This window comes from Mobula birostris, chromosome 12 (genome assembly GCF_030028105.1).
Source record: "Mobula birostris isolate sMobBir1 chromosome 12, sMobBir1.hap1, whole genome shotgun sequence".
Classification (NCBI taxonomy): Eukaryota; Metazoa; Chordata; class Chondrichthyes; order Myliobatiformes; family Myliobatidae; genus Mobula; species Mobula birostris.
The window spans coordinates 34,889,350-34,908,720 of NC_092381.1; the positions used below are offsets into that span (position 1 = coordinate 34,889,350).

The 19,371-nt window shown below is 41.0% G+C and overlaps 2 protein-coding genes across 5 annotated transcripts in view; one reads left to right on the forward strand and one right to left on the reverse strand.

Annotated features, from left to right (window-relative positions):
* Positions 1 to 9,414, forward strand: part of LOC140206443 (ciliary microtubule-associated protein 2-like) — a 30,233-nt gene extending 20,819 nt beyond the window's left edge. The window contains exons 6-10 of the mRNA XM_072274811.1: positions 2,080 to 2,220; positions 5,296 to 5,463; positions 5,554 to 5,676; positions 8,989 to 9,116; positions 9,316 to 9,414. Of these exons, the coding sequence (XP_072130912.1) occupies positions 2,080 to 2,220; positions 5,296 to 5,463; positions 5,554 to 5,676; positions 8,989 to 9,116; positions 9,316 to 9,367 (612 nt within the window). The 3' untranslated portion in view covers positions 9,368 to 9,414. The remainder of the gene's footprint in view (positions 1 to 2,079; positions 2,221 to 5,295; positions 5,464 to 5,553; positions 5,677 to 8,988; positions 9,117 to 9,315) is intronic.
* The window catches only part of dhcr24 (24-dehydrocholesterol reductase), a 39,721-nt gene that overhangs the window by 564 nt on the left and 19,786 nt on the right, over positions 1 to 19,371 (reverse strand). For 2 of the 4 annotated variants that reach the window (XM_072273597.1, XM_072273594.1), the window contains 2 exons: positions 18,632 to 18,819; positions 10,336 to 10,985 (listed from right to left, as the gene is read on the reverse strand). In XM_072273597.1, the coding sequence (XP_072129698.1) occupies positions 18,666 to 18,819 (154 nt within the window). In that variant the 3' untranslated portion in view covers positions 10,336 to 10,985; positions 18,632 to 18,665. Of the gene's footprint in view, positions 1 to 10,335; positions 10,986 to 18,631; positions 18,820 to 19,371 lie in introns of those variants that run through there. The other 2 variants (XM_072273595.1, XM_072273596.1) reach the window with 2 other exon arrangements.

The following is a 19,371-nucleotide window of genomic DNA, read 5'->3' on the forward strand; positions in this document are numbered from 1 at the left end:
TCAGTTGCCTAATCCTCATGTTGTTGATCTTTGTGTCCAAAAGCCTGTTTATCTCACCCTTGACTATACTAAGTTCTGAATTTCCACACCTCTCCGGATTAGGGAATTCCAAAGTTGGCAATGATATTGCAGCTGTCAGTTTTGCTGCCTCACAACTCTGGGAGCCAAGATGTGATCCTGATCTTAGGTTACATGTTCTCCCTGTTGGTTTCCCATAGGCATTCCAATTTCCACCAGCAATCCAAATATACGCCGATAGATCAATTGGCAGCAGTATAAAGTCACAGAGAGGTACAGCATGAAAACAGGCCCTTCAGCCCACTATGTCCACAATGGACATCAACCATCCACTTACACTTATTCTACATTCATCATCTTTTTATTATTCTACCCTCATTCTCATTATCTCTCCCAAATAGCAGGGGTGATTGATAAGTGCGTGGCCTAAGACAGAAGGAGTCAATTTTAGAAAACCTGGCACATTTATTTTTCAACATAGTCCCCTCCTACATTTACACACTTAGTCTTGCAGTCGTGGAGCGTACCGATTCCTTCTTTGTAGAAGTCGGCATCTTGGACCTCCAGAAAGTGGTCCACAGCAGGAGTGATTGATAAGTTCATGACCTAAGGTAGAAGGAAATGTTAATTTCAAACTTTCTGCATAATCAAAGAGTTGAACTGCACGTGCATGTAATGAGAGCTGTATAACTCATCTCCTTCTACTTTGGGCCATGAACTTCTCAATCACCCCTTCTGTGGACCACTTCATTCTGACGAAGGGTCTCGGGCCGAAACGTCGACTGTACCTCTTCCTAGAGATGCTGCCTGGCCTGCTGCGTTCACCAGCAACTTTTGTGTGTATTACATAACCTTGACATTTGTTTTCTTGCATACGCACTCAACTATAATAGAATCAATGAAAGACCACATCCAACAGGACAGACAACCAGTGTGCAAAAGACAACAAACTGCAATTACAAAAGTAAAAAATAATAATAAGTAAATAAGCAATAAATATAGAGAACATAAGATGAAGAGTCCTTGAAAGTCGGTCCATAGGTTGTGGTATCCCCTCTGGTTCAAGAGCCTGATGGTTGAGAGGTAATAACTGCTCCTGAAACTGGTAGTGTGAGTCCTGAGGTGAGATAGAGAGAACAGATGGAATATCTTGCTTAGGAGAAGCTGAATACTGTTGGTGCCCGCTGAGTAAGAGTGGTGACAGTTTGTTAGTGACATTTAGTGTATGTAGCATGCTACCCTAGTGAGGGAAGAATCAAAGGAGAGTTAATGGAGAGAATAAGTTAGTGGGTTTAAAAAAAAAGGAGGAGGAATGGGACCGATGGGATTTCTCTGCTGAGTTCTGGCATAGACCCCATGATCTGAGTGGCTTCCTGTGTCACAATAAGAATTTACTAAAAGCAAACGAAGCATCAGAATGAAGACATTTCTCCTCAGCCCTAAATGCTAATCCCTTATCCTCAGACTATGGCCCAGCTGGAGAAGGCAAAGGTTCTTAGCACCTCCCATACCAATCCCCTTCAGGAACTGGTATAATCATTTAGCTCACTTCCCATTTCTAAATTCAAGGGAATACCATTCAAATGGCACCCATATTGACATCCCTTCCTTCCTGAGGAGAAACAAACGGGTGGAGTGTACAATGAGTGGGAGATCCACTCCCCGTCCAGTTAATAGTTAGGCAGCAATGTTGAAATACGGAATGTGCTGGCACAGAACCTGTAAACTGGAAATACTGTTGACAATGTTCGCTAAAAGTAGTGAACATTGGAAATATTCAGTTGGGTCAGGCAGCGTACAAGAAAGGGAAGCAGAGTTAATGTTTCAGATCAATGACGTTATATCATTTATTTTCGATTTCCAGTTTTTAGCAGTATTTTGCTTTTGGATTGTTTAATGTCCTTTTGCCCACTATTTTACATAGATGAATAACTCAACTAAAGTTAAGAATGGTGTGCAGAGGGATGTCCAGTAGGGACATTGATTTCATTCCAGGTAATAATTTTTAGTGACTCTTAATACAAAACTCTCACTAATTCACCTTTAATATCTTTTCTTTAGGGTTGTGACTTGGCACCAAATACCTACAATATTAGAAGTGGCTTAGACCAATTATTGCAACGAGTGGTTAGTAAGCGAGGCCCCTATGATCTCTTTACCACCGAAAGAGGCGATCGTATAAAAACAGGCCACTACGCCACGGTATGTACGCACAAGTCAGGCTTAATTGAAAATCACCTCTTACCCTTTTCTCCGGTACTCTCACTTAGTACGGAAATATATTTGAAACTGACGTTTTTATGTATTTAATCTTGTAATGTGATGCAATGGAACTGGTATAATCCCAGAGTGCTTTGCTATGTGCTCAGGGTACGTGACAGGAGGTTTGTAATGTTCTGATCATTGTTTATTGTGTACATTGCATGGCCTTGGATAGAAATGAAACAGGCTGCAGCTGCTGGGGTGGTGGGGGGTGGTGGCTGACTCAGCCAGAACAGATAACAGCAAAAGAATTGCATAAAAATGAACTTTGTAAGCTGAAAAGCAGAAGCTTCCTGCCATCCATTCTGAGGAGTAGAAGGTGGTCTTTTCCTTAAAAGTAATAAACAGATCCACTCTGTTTTTTTGGTTCTTTGTTATAAGACCTAGTGAAAGGTACCAACATTAGCCAAGGGCACACTGGAGACAGCTGTGAAATGCTGAGTCAAAACACTGAGAACATAAATTCAATAGTGCCGAATTACAGGCAGGAAACGGCTGGCCCCACAGAGGTAATCCTGAATTTATCCTCAGGTATAATTGGTGTAAATGAGGTCAACGTTGACATGAGGAGCTGGCATTTGGCTCAGGCCTTTCAGGTGTTGGGAAATATGATACTGAGATACATAGCAGGTAAGTTCGGCAGGTTAGAGAGAATCACACAGGTGGACGTTGGGTCAACATGGTATGCCAAGGTAAGAGGAGCATCACTTCAAAACTGAAATATGACCTGTGTTAATTAAAGGCAAACATCTTACAAAAAGGCTACTGTAAACTTTAATGGCAGTCCAAGGATATGTGGCGATGAATTGGGCATCATATGCTAAACTTAATTTTTATTGCACCTATGCTATCAATAAAATGCACACGACGATATTTAATTTATAGCCCTTTTCCTTCTGTTGCTATGTTGTAAGAATGAGCGTGGAGTAAGTGGTGAGAGATCACCATATTGTTTCTCTGTGCAAACACCTCCAAATGTTTCCTACTCCTTGGTTTGGTTTATTATTATTGTCACGTGTACCAAGATTCTGTGAAAAGCTTGCCTTCCATACTGTTTATACAGATCAAATCATTACACAGTGCGTTGAGCTAGAATAAGGTAAAACAATAACAATGCAGAATAAAATGTAAAAGTTCCCAAAAAAAGTGCAGGTAAACAATAAAGTGCAAGATCATAATGAGGTAGACAGTGAGACCAAGAGTCTATCTAATACTATTGGACTCCTGGTTTGATGTTGATATTCTATGTGTTGTTTGCTCACTTTTTGCTGTTTGTGCAATTTATTTTTCACGCGTTGGGTGTTTGATGTTTTCTTGAAGGGTTCCATGGTGTTTCTTTGTTTCGTAGCTGCCTACAGGAAGAAAAAAGCTCAGAATTGTATTCTGTGTACAAACCTTGATAATAAATGTACTTTAAGTCTTTGAAAGTGGTCTGTGAAAGAGTCTGATAGAAGCTGTCGTTGAGCTTGTATATTCTGCCCGAAGGGAGAAGAGAAAACTGGTTGAAAACTGGTTTTGGATTATGCTGTCTGCTTTACTGAGGCAGTGAGATGTATAGACAGAGTCTGTAGTGGGGAAGGCTGTTTCTTGTGTTATGCCTAGCTGTGTCCTCATGCTGAGTAGTTTCTTGCAGGCACAAGCAGAGCAGTTGCTATTCCAAGCTTTGTTACTAATTTGGCAAGCTGTGTTGTCATTGATAAAATTCATACTTCTGAGGGTATTAAGACACATTAGGGACAACTTTCACACTTAACCTGTACTCTGCGATCTAGGCACGTCTCGCCCTAAAAGGTTTTGGATCAGCCACTTCTATTGCTGAGCACAATTTAAGTGGAACTGGTAAGTTGGCAGCATGGAATGTGCTCCCCGAGGAATTTTACCATGGGATGGAGTGAGGGCTGAGCTAGTTGACTATAAAACTGGCCATAAAAATATCCTTAAAATGGGTTTTATTTCATGTAGTTATAACTAAATTAGTATTGAAAAGGAGCAGTGATTTTGTTTTCAAATTGCCTAGCAAATCTATGCAAATTCTTCCCTTTTTAAAAAAAATACCTGAATATCTCTTTGATCTTTTTGTATGTTAATTCTCCATATATTTATAATTGTCAAGGGAATTATGGAAAGTATCTATAATATAGGAGCATGTATCTGTTCTCTATCTGCATTGTGTTCTGTGTTGCGCATCTATGATGTTTATCATGGTAACTGGACACATTGAGTGGGGGCATATAAGTAAGAGCAGGGAATAAGTTGCTTCGTGCTTTGTTCATTACAGTTTGTAGTAGCTTGGGACTGATGAGGTCGTATCTTTGACCACTCAATTCACTTCGCTTACACTTGTATACACTTAAGTTTCATCGCTTTGAGATTGCATGTTTGCTAATTGCTAACAAAGAGCTGAAATACATATTCACAACTTTTGGAGCAATCATTTATTGGAGTGAGGGTGCGTCATACAAATATAACAAATCTGTAGGGTCACCGGCATAGGCAATTGTTTTGGTGCTACATTATAATTTCTGGCACACTCTGGAAAACACATCAGCTTGTTGACCTGATTAATGGTTTGCAGCTTTAAACTACAGGTCTGTAGAACAATTTTAAGTTTAAAATATATGTCCATCTACACAAGGTGAGAAACGTGTCTTACACGGATGCTCATACAGGTCGAAAGCAAGTGACCAGTCTCCAGGTTTATAAGCACAGGAATACAATCTCAGTATATAAATACCATTAAAAGTAGCTTTTTAAAGTGTAATACAAACATAAATGCATAAACTTAAGCTAACATAAATTATACATAACTTGTACAGCACAATTAGAAGAAAGATAACAACATTAGGGCAAGTTGAGGTAAATATAGTCCAAGTAGGGACAAAGCTTTTGTCGAACATTGAGGTGTGGGTGTTACAGCAGCAAAGAGAAGTGGACATGTCATGCATAGTGATATTGACACAATAGGGAAAAACCTGGAATAAATGTGGGAAAGAAACTTGTGCTTGTGTCTTGTAGAAGCCACTGAACCTCAGCCCGGGAATGTATAACATCAAATCATTTACTGATGACCTTTGGAATGCAGAGAAGAAAAATCATGGGAAATTCAGGACAGCTAAACAGTACCCATTTCCCCCAGTGGAGAGAATATATTATGGTTCAGCAAATCTGTTTCAGCAACCAGCGGTTAGTCTCAGGGTTTTTGATTCTATTACAATTATGGGCTGTAATAGTATTAATGGTTTTGCTGATAACTTTGTACACTTTGACCCACAGGGTAACACTGACTTTTATGACATGAAACAACTTCCCAGACCAGAAAATCAAAATCCACCTCCCTTTTTGTCATCCACTGGTCGGGCTGGACGTACGTCTATGAAAATACTCACCTGTAACGCTGTAAGTGTGAAATCCACGCAGCTATCTTACCCCACACTGCAATACGCAGAGACTTTATTTTAATTCCATTGTTTCAAGAAAAGTCAAATACCTAAGGAGTTAGCCTGTAGCCCCAGAGTTTGCAAAGAATTTAAATTGCCTAAAAATTCACCCCTAGCTGTTACCATTAATCGTGCTATACAATTGCATTAGTTATTTGCACTCTTCTTCCAAACCTTTGAAACATGTTAAACACATTTCAGAGGTACAGTATACTGGCAGTACAAAATATTTAGTATATAGCCCTGTTGCCCAAGCTTGAAGCTCCAGGCACTTTTTTTTGGACATGCACAATGTCAGATCACTGATATTTGCTGGACTTCTTATGTAATCCTCTCTCCAAGCCACTTCAGTTCTGTTTTATCATCTTGCTTGAGATGGGCTCAGATGCTGAACTGACTAGATTTAGTTAGATAATAAGACTGGTCTGTTGAAAAGTAAGGTGTGTTTATGTCTAAAAGGCCTAAACCAAAAACTTCATTATGTGGCGCAACTTTTATGAGCACCATATAATATGCCAAAGCACCTTTTTCATTCAAGAAAACAATGTTTACTGCATGGATTGCAGTGACTATTCCTTTCATTCTGCATTAAAATGTACAGTGTCATCTATTGCCCAGATAGAATTGGTATGACTATTTTCACTGGAGGCTTGTGCAGAATGAGGTTTTCACATTCAACCCGAACAGGACTTAGAACATGAAGTCAAGCAACCCACTTCAGCCAGGGGGCCTTGGCCTTTGACAGTTCTCCCAAAAGGCAACAACCTCACCCTGCTTGCCTCTAGTCATGTCTCCACTATCTGAGTAAGTCACAAGCAGGGTTGATGATGAAAGAGCCTAAATATTTGACTGAAAGATAGGACATTGGCATGTTTGTCAGACTATTGCCTGTCTAATCTCTGTTACAGCTCTCCATTTTTATGGGCCCACCTTCTAGTGGGAACAACTTTGCCAATGTCTCGGAGCATCTATGTCAAATCTAGTGCTGAATGGTTGATCTAGATTTTTTTTTTTTTTTTTAAGACAGTGTTGATAAAAGTCAGTATCTTGCTCATTATTTTCAGTTAATGGCAACTCATCACACTGAGTGTTTGGAAGCTACAAATAGGCCGTGTGTGGGAAATCAACCGCTAAAGGCCATTTGTGAACCATAAAAGGCTTGAAGACTGCCCTGACATCAGATCAGGTCCTGAATAAGGATCTCTCCCTGAGATGTTGACCGTTCATTTCTCTCCATTGATGGCGCCTGACCTGCCTAGTGGTTCCAGCATTTTGTGTGTGTTCAAGACTTCCAGCATCCACAGATTTTCTTATATCTTTGAAGACAATCTACTTGTTTGATAATCAGCCTTACTGCTCATGGCATTTTATTTCAGATGTGCTATGTTCGAATTTGAATTTGCATTCTCATGTTCTGATATCTCTGGCTGAATGACTCTAGTATCCCATGCGCCACACACAACATGCTGGAAGAACCCAGCAGTTCAAGCAGCATCAATAGAAACGAATAAACAGCTGACATTATGGGTCTGGACTCTTCTTCAGGCCTGGGAAGGAAGGAAGGAAGAAAATGCCAGAAAAAAAGGTGGGTAGTGGAAGGAGGCTAGCTGGAAGGTAATAGGTGAGGCTAGGTGGGTAAAGGGTTGGAGAAGAGGGAATCTGATAGGAGAGGATAGTGGACCATAGGAAAAAGGGAAGGAGGGGATCCAAGGAGAAGTGATAGGTAGGTGAGAAGAAGTTAAAGGCCAGAGTGGGTAATGGAGGAAGAGGTAAGGGGGAGGGAAAAGGTTTTTTTTTTAAAGCTGGAAGGAGAAATCAATATTCATGCCATCAGGTTGGAAGCTACTCAGGTGTTTCTCCTCCATTCTGAGGGTGGCCTCATCTTGGCACATGTCAGAACAGTAATGGGAATCAGAATTAAAATATTTGGCCACTAGGAAGTTGCACTTTTGGCGGATGGAGTAGAAGTGTTCGACAAGGCGGTTACTCAAATTTACGAGGGGTCTTACCACTATAGATGAGATCACAGCAGGAGCACTGGACACAATAGACAATCCCAGCAAGTTCACAGGTGAAGTGTTGTCTCACCTGTAAGGACTGTATGGTTGCCCTGAATGAGGTGAGGGAGGTGGTGGGAAGGCAGGTGTAGTACTTGGGCCGCTTGCAAGGATAAGTGCCTGAAGGGAGATTAGTGAGGAGGGACAAGTGGAAGACAAAGGAATGGTGGGGGGAGAAATCCCTGTGGGAAAGGGGGGGGGGGGAGAGAAGAAGGGAGAGACAGGTTTAGTGGTAGGATCCCTTTGGAGATGGTGGAAGTTGTAGAGGATGGTGTGTTGGATGCGGAGACTGATGGGGTGATGGGCAAGGATTGTTAAGGCGGTGGGAGGATGGGATGAGCACAGATGTTTGGGAAATATAGGAATGACAGCAGCATCAATAGTGGAAGGAAGGAAGGAAGCCCCATTCTTTGAAGGAGGAAGAATCTCTGACGTCCTGGAATGGAAAGCCAATTCCTGGGAACAGATGTGGCAGAGGAACTGAGAAAAGGGAATAACATTTTTACAGGAGGTAGGATGGAAAGAGGTATAGTCAAGATAACTGTGGGAATTGGTGGGTTTATAAATGACGTTGGTTGACAGTTTGTCTCCAGAGATGGAGACAGGTGAGAAAGGGGAGGGAGATGTCAGAGATGACCCAAGTGAACTTAAAGGCAGGGTGGAAGTTAAAGGCAAAGTTGATAAAAGTGACTAGCTCAGCATGGGTGCATGAGGCAGCACCAATGCAATTGTCAAAGTAGCAGAGGAAGAGCTGGGGGAAAGCTTCAAATATGGACTGTTCTACGTGGCCAACGTAAAGGCAGACCTAGCTGGGGCCCATGCAGATGCCCATGGCTACCTCTTCAGCACCCCCTCCACCTGAGTTTGGATAAAGTGGGAGGAGCTGAAGGAAAAGTAGAATCCTATGCTGCTTTACCCTCAAATTCAGTCAAACAATCTACAGTGAGTATACCTCGTCACCCAATGTACGATGCAACATTGGGGATATGCAACAGTGTCAACTTCAGCACTGTGATGATGTAAAGAACCAACTTTATGATTGATAAAGAATGACAATACATTTAATTATCTGATTTATATCATGGGACTTGTTAAAATAGTCAATACTTTCAACAAGAATGGATAAAATAAATGTGCTGGGATTGGGGAAATTGAGCTTTGTAATGAGTAGCCTTCCCCGCTCCCAATCTACCAATAATCTTCTTCTGTTGCAGAATAATATTGGTGTTGGCCGCTATGACCCCATGAAATATGATCCAAGACCAGTGAATACTTACAATTCATGTTTCAGGTCCAAAACACAGCGATCCCTGGACAACTTAGAAAGAAACAAGTACATGGAGTAAGTTTGCACCCTTTGGCTTTATTTATGTACAGTATTTTGCTTCTAGTTTTGGATTTACAACTCCATGTTAAAATTGCACTCTTAAAGACTCCTGCCTACAAAAATGCTGCATCGTAGAATAATGTAATTCATGCTAAATCATTGTTGTCTTTATCCCTCAGCTCTTTTTTTTTGAAAAACCTTTTTATCCCCCCAGGGAACGCCTAAGAACTACAACAGCCCATCCAGATCCAGATGATTCAAGCTGAATAACATTTTTATATTTAAAGATAAAATAAAGGAATCAGAAACTCAAGGCATATCTATTGTCCTTTAATATAATTAATACAAAGGTAAGGCTTTGGTAATAAAGTTTTTAATGCTAGTTTCACCCATCTTGTGCCTCAAGCAAGGATCCATGTATGAATTGAGATGGAGTATATGGTGAATATTTTTCAGCAGTACTCTTACCTTGCAACCAAACTCTTGGATACAACAGCCCCATTAACCCCTGATCATATAGTACAGGACTGTCTTGGTTGAGTCTCTACATATTTATCCTTCAGTTTACACTCACATCTATGTTGTTAATAGAAAATTTCAGTTAATTACCAAATTGATCAGAAAGCATCTTCCCTCTAATAAAGTCGTCAACTTTGATTAAACTTGGGCCTCAGAACTTCTCTCCCAGTAACTTCATTACCAGATGTTAAGACTCATGTCTGTAATTACCTGGCTTATCCTAGATGCTCTTCTTGAATAAAGGCTCCATGTTTACTGTTCTGCAGTCATCTAGCACATCATCTCTAGTCAGCAAAGATTTAGAAAATTCTGTGAATGCCCAATAATCTCTTCCTTGCCTTTCTCCTTCTTAATAACGTTTTGAGAATTTCCATGTCCCCTTCCATGAATTTTTCAATTACAACCTTCTCACTGAAGTAAATCAGAAGTATTAGTCCATAACAAAGAACAACTTTCATTGTTAACAGATTGCATCACTAAAGTGTATTCTGATAACATGGTAGAAATGATATGTCAAGTACATACACAGTTTAAAGATATTGGGTCACCCATTTAAAGAGGTGAAGAACTACTTTTTCCTCTGATAATGAGTCTTTGTTATGCCAAGGTGGAAAATGGCCATCTTTGAATATTTGTAAAGTCGAAGCAGATAGATTCCTAATAAGAAAGGATGTGAAGAATTGAGACTGGACAATAACGCAGAAATGGGATTACATTCAGATCAGTTGTGATTTAATTGAATGGAAGAGCATGTTTACAATACCTGAGTGACCTACTCGAACACAGAATCTGTACATGCTTATAACAACAAGTTTAGGTTGTTTAAAGACACTTTCACTTGAATGTATTAAGGTCATCTCTATGGTATACATTTATACAAAGAATAAGAACAATTATACACAGGCCAATCAACCCACCTCTGCAGACCATTTCACTCCCCAGTTCTCTCTCTCCCCGCCCCACCTCTCCCAAAATTTTATTCATTTATGAATCAAGGCAAGAAGGAAAGCAAATTGGAGGGGCACAATTTTCAGTTTTAAGCATTTTTAATAGAGACGATTTCAGAAGAAATACAAATGACACAATTAGACTATTTAAACACAAAATATTTTAATTACAGATAAAATTGAAACAACCCATTCAAACCTTCAGAAGCAGATCGAGGTCAATATTAAACACAGTTTTACTGTCCTCAAGACATTGCCACATCATTGGTTTGAGCATATTCTCAGGTCTGCAAACAGTGCAACTCCTCATGTCACATGCTTAATTTCCATTTCGGGGGGTCAGTTGATAGAGACAGAATCTTCACTAATATCAAATACAACATCAACAGCAAAGATGTTTGATCAGGTTTTTAAAAATCTTGAAAGGACAAAACATATCAATAAACAAATTGATTAGAAACAACTTAAATAAGAAGCCACTTGCAGGAGATACTAAATGAAACAATATAACATTTTACAATAAGAATGTAAGGTTTCATAATGATGAGCAGTATACCAAACTCTTTGGGATTTAAACTCCTGCACCAACACATTCTTTTTTTCCACTGCCAAAGCCTAAGCATCGCAAAGGCCCCCCAATTCCTTTTATAAATAATTAGCTTAATATTTCTGTTATATTGACAGTTTTGAACTGTATGTAAAATACAAAAGCTGTCAAATCACTGAAAGACAGTAAATGACTTGACCAGATCTTTACCCAACCAAAATACGAAACCAAATGAACTACAGAATATGCCCAGTTAGATGTGAAAAGATTAACAAAATTCAACAATAAATTATTTGTACAGATTTAAAGAATATCTTGCCTGTACAAGAGTACAGCTGTGTGTCAGCTGAAATGGGAAATACAAGATACACTACCCTCTGTAGACTTGTGGCTACTGCAGCAGATTCTGCTCCAATTCCATCATTTAGACACCACCATAGTGGGCCACATCTCAAATAATAACTCCGAGTACAGGAAGGAGATAGACAACCTTCCTCTTGATGCCAGCGAAACACAAAAGCTTGTCATTGACTTCAGAAAGGGATGCAGTGCACATGCTCCTGTCTATATCAACAGTGTGGAGGTTGAGAACTTCAAATTCCTAGGAGTGAACATCACCAGTAGACTGTCATGGTCCAACCACACAGATGCTACAGCTAAGACAGCTCACCAGCAGCTCTACCTTCACAGAAAGCTAAACAGATTTGGCCTGTCCCCTTCAACTCACTAATTTTTAAAATTGATGCACCGTTTAAAAAAATCCTATTTGGATGCATCACAGATTGGTATGATAACTGTTCAGCATATGACAGCAAGGAACTTCAAAGTTGTGGACACAGCTCAGCACATCACGAAAATCCGTCTCTCTATCTATCTATACATCTCACTACCTCAACGTAATCCAAAAGCCCACCCGCCCCAGAAATTCCATCCTCCCCTCTTCCATCGGGCAGAAGATACAAAAGCCTGAAATCACCAAGCTAAAGAACAGCTTCTGCTCTGCTGTTAAGACTATTAAATGATTTCCAAGTATGATAAGATGAACACTTACAATCTACTACGTTATGAGCTTACATCTCATTCTTTCCTTCCAGTGCCCTTTCTGTGGCTGTTACACTTTATTCTGCACTCTATTATTGTTTTACCTTGTTCTAGCTTAATGCTCTGTAATAATCTAATCTGTGTGAACAATACACAAGATACGGTTTTCACTGTATCTCATGTGACAATAATAAACCCATTCTGATAAATGTTACAAGTTACAAATTCATTTGAGTAACTCAAAGATTACAGCACCAATAAAGCTGCAAGTACAACTTTTAACTTTCTGCTAGTTTTTGAGTATTGTTGAGTACAGAACTCCTCACTTACAATGATTTAAACACAGAGCCAGATTGAAAAGATCAGGGTTTTGAGGTCGGAGGCGAGGGATGAGCTGGTGTTCAGCTCACTGCTCCGCAAGGTTTACTTGCCTCTGTGCTGAACTGAGGCTGCAGTCTGCAACTAATGGGCTCTTCGACTGGCTGCGGACTTACTCCCAGGATGTTCAAATGACACCTGGAAGCCTGAACATTCTTCAGCCTCTCCTACACAAACGTGTCCATTCCAAATGTAACCACAAGTATCTGCCTAAATTGTATCATTTTTAATGCATGTCTGCATTTCTAAGTGACAATAAAAGAGGATTGAGTGTTCTCATAATCTAAATAATCTAAACAGAGGGAGATTATAATGGGTGGACGTGCAAGAATACTTGGAAAGTTGGAACACTATCCACTTATAGCCAGATAGATCTACTGTGTTGTTGCCAGAGGTACTGAATTTGGTTGCTGGCTGTACCACAAGTGAAAAGCTGACAGATTCAGAGTAATACAGCACTGAAACAGGCCCTTTTACACAACTGGTCAATACCAAGCACAGCATCCTTCCTGCTCGTTCCAGTTTCCTGCATTTGACCTATAACACTCCAAGCCCCTCTACCCATGTACCTATCAAAATATCTCAAAAGTTGCAATCAACCACTTCCCCTGACAGCTCATTCCAGATATTCACTACCCTCCGTAAATTTTACCCCACTCATGTTGCATCTCTGCCTTCAGATTTTGATCTACCTAATCCTGAGAAAAAATTCTATGACCATCTGTATGAAGTCATCCTTCATAGTTCTGCACTCCAGGGAATAAAGAACCAGATACTTTCCCTAGAAAGACACTTAACCTTTATTTTTCTAAAGGTTAAATTGAATTTCAAAATGTGAAACTCCTAGAATAATGAAGATAATTTTGAAAATTATTTGACAATTAATGAACATTCAGGAGGTTGAAGACTTAAACCAATTTCTTAATGTAATAACTAAAGTTATTACACTAAGAATCCTCTTTCCTCCAAGACAACCACTTTCACTCTATGAATGACAAAAACCTTTCTGTGGGCAGTGGGACCTGCAGGGTACAATGCTACTGGGGAAGAGGCTGATGGCACTTCAAGTACCTCTGGTCATAATGACAACTCTGGGGGAAAACCTTCTTCCAGGAACCCCAGAATCTGACACAACCAGTGCTGGGACGAAGACCTTCAGACTTAACAAACATTATATCAATATTGGCACTTGGAATGTCTGCACTCTAAGCAGTAAAGGGAAACTTCACCTGCTCATCCATGAAATCGGCTGCGATATCATTGGAATAACAGAGATCAGATGGTCTGACAGAGGTCATTTTACAACAAAGAACAGCTACACAATGTACTACTCCGGATCTGAGAAAGGAGGAAGAGCAGGTGTTGCATTCATCTCGAAGCAAGGAATAGCTAAAGCAGTACTAGGCTACAATCCATTGAACAAACGACTAATGGACCCAGGCTGTAAAAAATAGGGGAGAAGCTCTCCTCTACAATCACTCTGAGCCCCACAAGGCTGTGTACTCAGCCCCCTGCTGTACTCACTGTACACCCATGATTGTGTAGCCAAGGTTTCCATTGAACTCAATATATAAGTTTGCTGATGACACAACAACTGTAGGCCGTATGTCGGGTAATGATGAGTTTGAGTACAGAGAGGAAATTAAGAACCTGGTGGCATTGTGCAAAGACAATAACCTATCCCTCAGCGTCAGCAAGACGAAAGAATTGGTTCTTGACTTCAGAAGGAGTAGCGGACCGCACGACCCAATTTGCATTGGTGGTGCGCAAGTGGAACAGGTCAAAAGCTTTAGGTTCCTCGGGGTCAATATCACAAATGACCTGACTTGGTCCAACCAAGCAGAGTCCACTGCCAAGAAGGCCCACCAGCGCCTTTACTTCCTGAGAAAGCTAAAGAAATTTGGCCTGTCCCCTAAAACCCTCACTATTTTTTTTTATAGATGCACCATAAAAGCATTCTTCTAGGGTGCATCACAACCTGGTATGGAGGTTGCCCTGTCCAAGACCGGAAGAAGCTGCAGAAGATCGTGAACACAGCGCAGCACATCACAGAAACCAATCTTCCGTCCTTGGACTCACTTTACACCGCACGCTGTTTGAGCAGTGCTGCCAGGATAATCAAGAACACGACCCACCCAGCCAACACACTTTTCATCCCTCTTCCCTCCGGGAGAAGGCTCAGGTGCTTGAAGACATGTACGACCAGATTTGGGAACAGCTTCTTTCCAACTGTGATAAGACTGCTGAACAGATCCTGACCCGGATCAGGGCCGTACCCTCCAAATATCTGGACCTGCCTCTCGGTTTTTTTGCACTACCTTACTTTCCCTTCTCTGTTTTCTATTTGTGATTTACAATTTAAATTTTTAATATTTACTATCGATTTGTACTCCAGGGAATGCAAAGCGCAGAATCAAATATCGCTGTGATGATTGTACGCTCTAGTATCAATTGTTTGGTGACAATAAAGTATAATGTCCATCCGCATACAATGCAAGCCTTTCCCAATCACACTCATTGTCAACTACTCACCAACTAGCGATGCAGAGGAGGAAGAGCTTGAGGGACATGATAACAACCTGCAAGGCCTCATTGATGATACTCCGAAAACTGATGATGTGCTCATTTTAGGTGATTTCAATACAAAAGTATAAGGAAGTCATGGGAAACAACGGTTTAGGAACACCAAATGAACGGGGGACACGGCTAGTTGAGCTCTGTCAAGAAAACCACCTCTGCATAATGAACACAATGTTTGCTCAACACCCTCGGTGCAAATTCACACGGTCAGCTCCTGATGGTAAAACCAGGAACCAGATTGATTATATCCTCCCCAACAAAAGAGGGAAATCAAATATTTTGAAATGGAGGACATATCTGGGAGCTGACTGTGATACTGATCATCAACTGCTGTAGGCCAAGATGAAGCTCAGGGTTAAGAACGTAAAACAAGCAAAGCCAGCAGTCAGATATGACCTCTCAGACATACCCAAACTCTTTCAGCATAGAGGTTTGCAACAATTTTGAAGCCCTGCTGAACTTACAAGAAGAGGTCGAACCAGAAGAACTTTGGAACGCAACAAGAGATGCATTGACAACAGCAGCAGAGAAACACATTCCAAAGCGACACAAGCACAAAGGCACAGAATGGATCACAAATGAAATGCTGTATGCAGTAGAAAAGAAGAGATTGGTGAAAGGTCAGAAAGGAACAAGTAAGGAATACAAGGAGCTGAAGCGTGAAGTACGACGACGTTGCAGGCTTGACAAAGAAGCATACCTACAACACATCTGTTCCAACATGGAAAATGAGGCCAAAGGCAAGATAGTTTGTGCTGCAGTAAAAGAACTTACCGGCACCTTCACACCAAGAATTGGTGCAATCAAAAATGACAAGGGAAAATTTCTGACAGAAGCTGCAGATGTGAGGGAAAGGTGACTCAAGTACACCAAGCTCCTCTATGAAAATCACGAGAATGAAAACAGTGACAAAGCCATTGACTGGACAACACTGGAACATGAACCAGAGCCACTACTGTCAGAAGTAGAAAGAGCAATCGAGATGATTAAAAAGAATAAAGCACTTGGTCCAGACAACATACCAGCAGAACTACTGAAAGCAACAGGCACCTCAATGGCCCACATCTTGCACTGCATTGTCTGTGCCATCTGGAAGACTGGCAAATGGCCAACAGACTGGTGCAAATCTGTCTACGTTCCAATTCCCAAGAAAGGGGACCTCCTGCAGTGCAGTACTTACAAAACAATTGCATTGATATTACACGCCAGCAAGGTTCTACTCATAATCATCTCAGAGACTAAAGAACTACGTAGATAGAGAAGTTGCACTCAAACAGGATGGCTTCAGGAGTGGCCGAGGTACCAGGGACCAGCTCTTCAACGTGCGCCTAATAATGGAGAAAATAAGAGAGGTCAATACCCCCCTGTACATCTGCTTCACAGACTACCTAAAGGCGTTTGACTGTGTCCAATATACCAAACTGTGGACGACAATAATTCAGCTGGGCGTGGCACCACACCTAGTGGCTCTTCTAGAATCACTGTATGCTACGCAATCCTTCAGCCTTCGGACCACATCTGGCAAGACTGAATCATTCTGCAATGGGAAAGAAGTCTGCCAAGGCTGCATCCTTTCTCCACACCTTCTTAAACATCTACACCGAGATGATCATGAGACTGGCAATTCCAGACAACACTGACATTAAAATAGGAGGAAGAGCCCTGCTAGCCACAACAGAAGACGACCTACAAGCACTACTCAATAATGTTGCAAAAGTCTCTGCTGAATTTGGATTGCTGATAAATGGCAAAAAGACCAAAGTTATGGTGATAAGCAAAACTGCAATTCAAGCTGACATCTACATCGGAAACGACAAGATCGAACAAATGTCCTCCTTTATATACCTTGGTGCAGTACTAAATGACACAAACGAATGCAGCAAGGAAATAAGGCGGAGGCTAGCAAAGGCACGCACAAGCACTACCAAACTCTGGAACATCTGGAAAGATAGATCGGTGAGCACTGACACCAAGATATGCCTCCTCGAGAGTCTCGTCTGGCCAGTAACCCGATATGGCTGTGAAACATGGACCCTCAAAGCAGCTGATGAAAAGAAGCTGACAGCATTTGAGATGTGGACATACAGATCCTCAGGGTATCATACATTGAAAGGAGATCCAACAATTTCATCCTAGAAAGGATTGGCACGAAACCAATACTTCTGCAAACCGTTATCCAAAGGAAACTTTGCTACTTTGGACACATCTGAAGAACTGATGACACACTGGAACGCACTGTGCTTGAAGGCAGAGTAGAAGGAAGCCGCTCTCGAGGCAGACAGAGGACAACCTGGATCGACAACATCAAGAAGTGGACCAGCCTCACCGCCAGAGATGCAAGAGGTTTGACTGGCGACAGATCGCTGTGAAAGGAAGTGGTCACCGAGGCTCTGGCAGAGTACGGCACATGATGATGATGATGAATAACTAAAGTGAATAGGAACTCTACAATGACATGGGTCAGAGCAGCAGCCATTATACCCTTGAACACAGCACAAGAGCACATTACATCATTCATACATTTATCAAATGAAACTGCACTTTCATAAAGTGTTGAATCAATTTATTTTTAAAAGCAATTGTAACTAAATATTTCACATCATGCTGTTAGAATAGCTAATTTTACACAAGTGTGACTAAACATTAGCCATTTTACTACAAGTACAGGTAAATAAAACAATTACAATTAGAAAACGTTTAGCTCTCCCACACTGGCTCAGTGGATTATGACATGGATTATGACACAGTATTTAGCATGCAAATGATTATTGCCTGGTTACAATCAGTCCATGATGCACCAAGTGTTCTGCATGTGGCTTTCCAAAAACTATAAAACTAAATATTCCTTAGATTTAATATTATCTTGCCAATAAACCAAAAAAAATACAGAATAAGCAAGCAACAGTCTGCACGAAGAGCAAAAAGACGACACTGGAGGAACTCAGCAGGTCGAGTAGCATCAATGGAGGGAAATGTTCAGTCAATGTTTCAGGTTGAGACTCGATGAGTTCCTCTAGCATCTCATGTTGCTCCAGGTTCCAGCATCTGCAGACTTACATTTCCAATCTGCTAGAGAAACCTCAGTAGGTCAAGCAGCATCTATGCAGGGGGCAGGAACTGTCAATGTTTTACATCAAAACTCTATATGAGAACTAAGAGTGAAAGGGGAAATAGCAGGTATACTGTTCAACCTGCAGAGTTCCTCCAGCAGATTGCTTATTGCTCCAGATCTCAGCATCTGCGATCTCGTGGGTCTCCAGAAAGAGGGTCATGTAATTCAGCATTAGTGACCAGATTTAACAAATTGGTGTTGCATAGAGAAGTGATGGATTTCAGATCACACACAAATGCCTACAGAATTGAACGTCAACATGATTCACTGCTTGATGAGATGAGGGGTATGGAGAGAAAAGATAATGACGGGAGTAGGTTCACAAAAAAGTATTCGTGATAAAAATGGAAAAATCTTTGGATTTAAAAAATCCTGACCTACTTCTTTCAGATAAAAATTGACTTACTATTGAATTCCATTTGGCTTCTTCCCTGGGACTCTCAGTGTCTCGCTGCCTTGCAGATCTTATCGTAAACCTCAGGGAATGCATCTTCACAGTTCAGTTTTTGTCTCAGCTTGTGGTATAGAGACCCATCAAACATCTCCCAAAACTCTTCTCGGGTCAAATAGCAATCAGCATACAACATCTGAAAACTGAAAGGAAAAATAAAAATCCAAGATATTATTAAATTTACAAAGATTTTAGAAAGTTCCATACAGGCAACATCAGGTTACAGAAATTCACTCATCACTACCACAAAAATTGAGATTCAGACTAAAATTTGATCTCCTGGAATCTGTGTGGGGAAAAATAATAGATCATTATAAATCTTCTCCCCAAGTTGTATTTCTTGAGACTTGCAGATGACCTGGCTTTACACTACAGTCTCATTCTGGCAGTAGAGGAGGCCATGGACTGACTTTTTGGAATAGGAATCCGACACAAAAAGCAGGAACTGCTTTTCAGTTCTACTTCCCATTACAGCACCAGTCTATGGCCTTGTATTCTGCCCCAGTGAGGCCACACTCAGGTTGGAGGTGCAACTCCTTATGTTCTGTCTGGGTAGCCTCCAACATGCTGGCATGAACATCAATTTCTTGAACTTCCAGTAATGCTCACCCCCACTTCACCATTCCATATATCTGTTTCCCCCTCTTGCCTCATCTCCTTAACTGCCCGTCACTTCTCTCTGGTGCTCCTCCCCC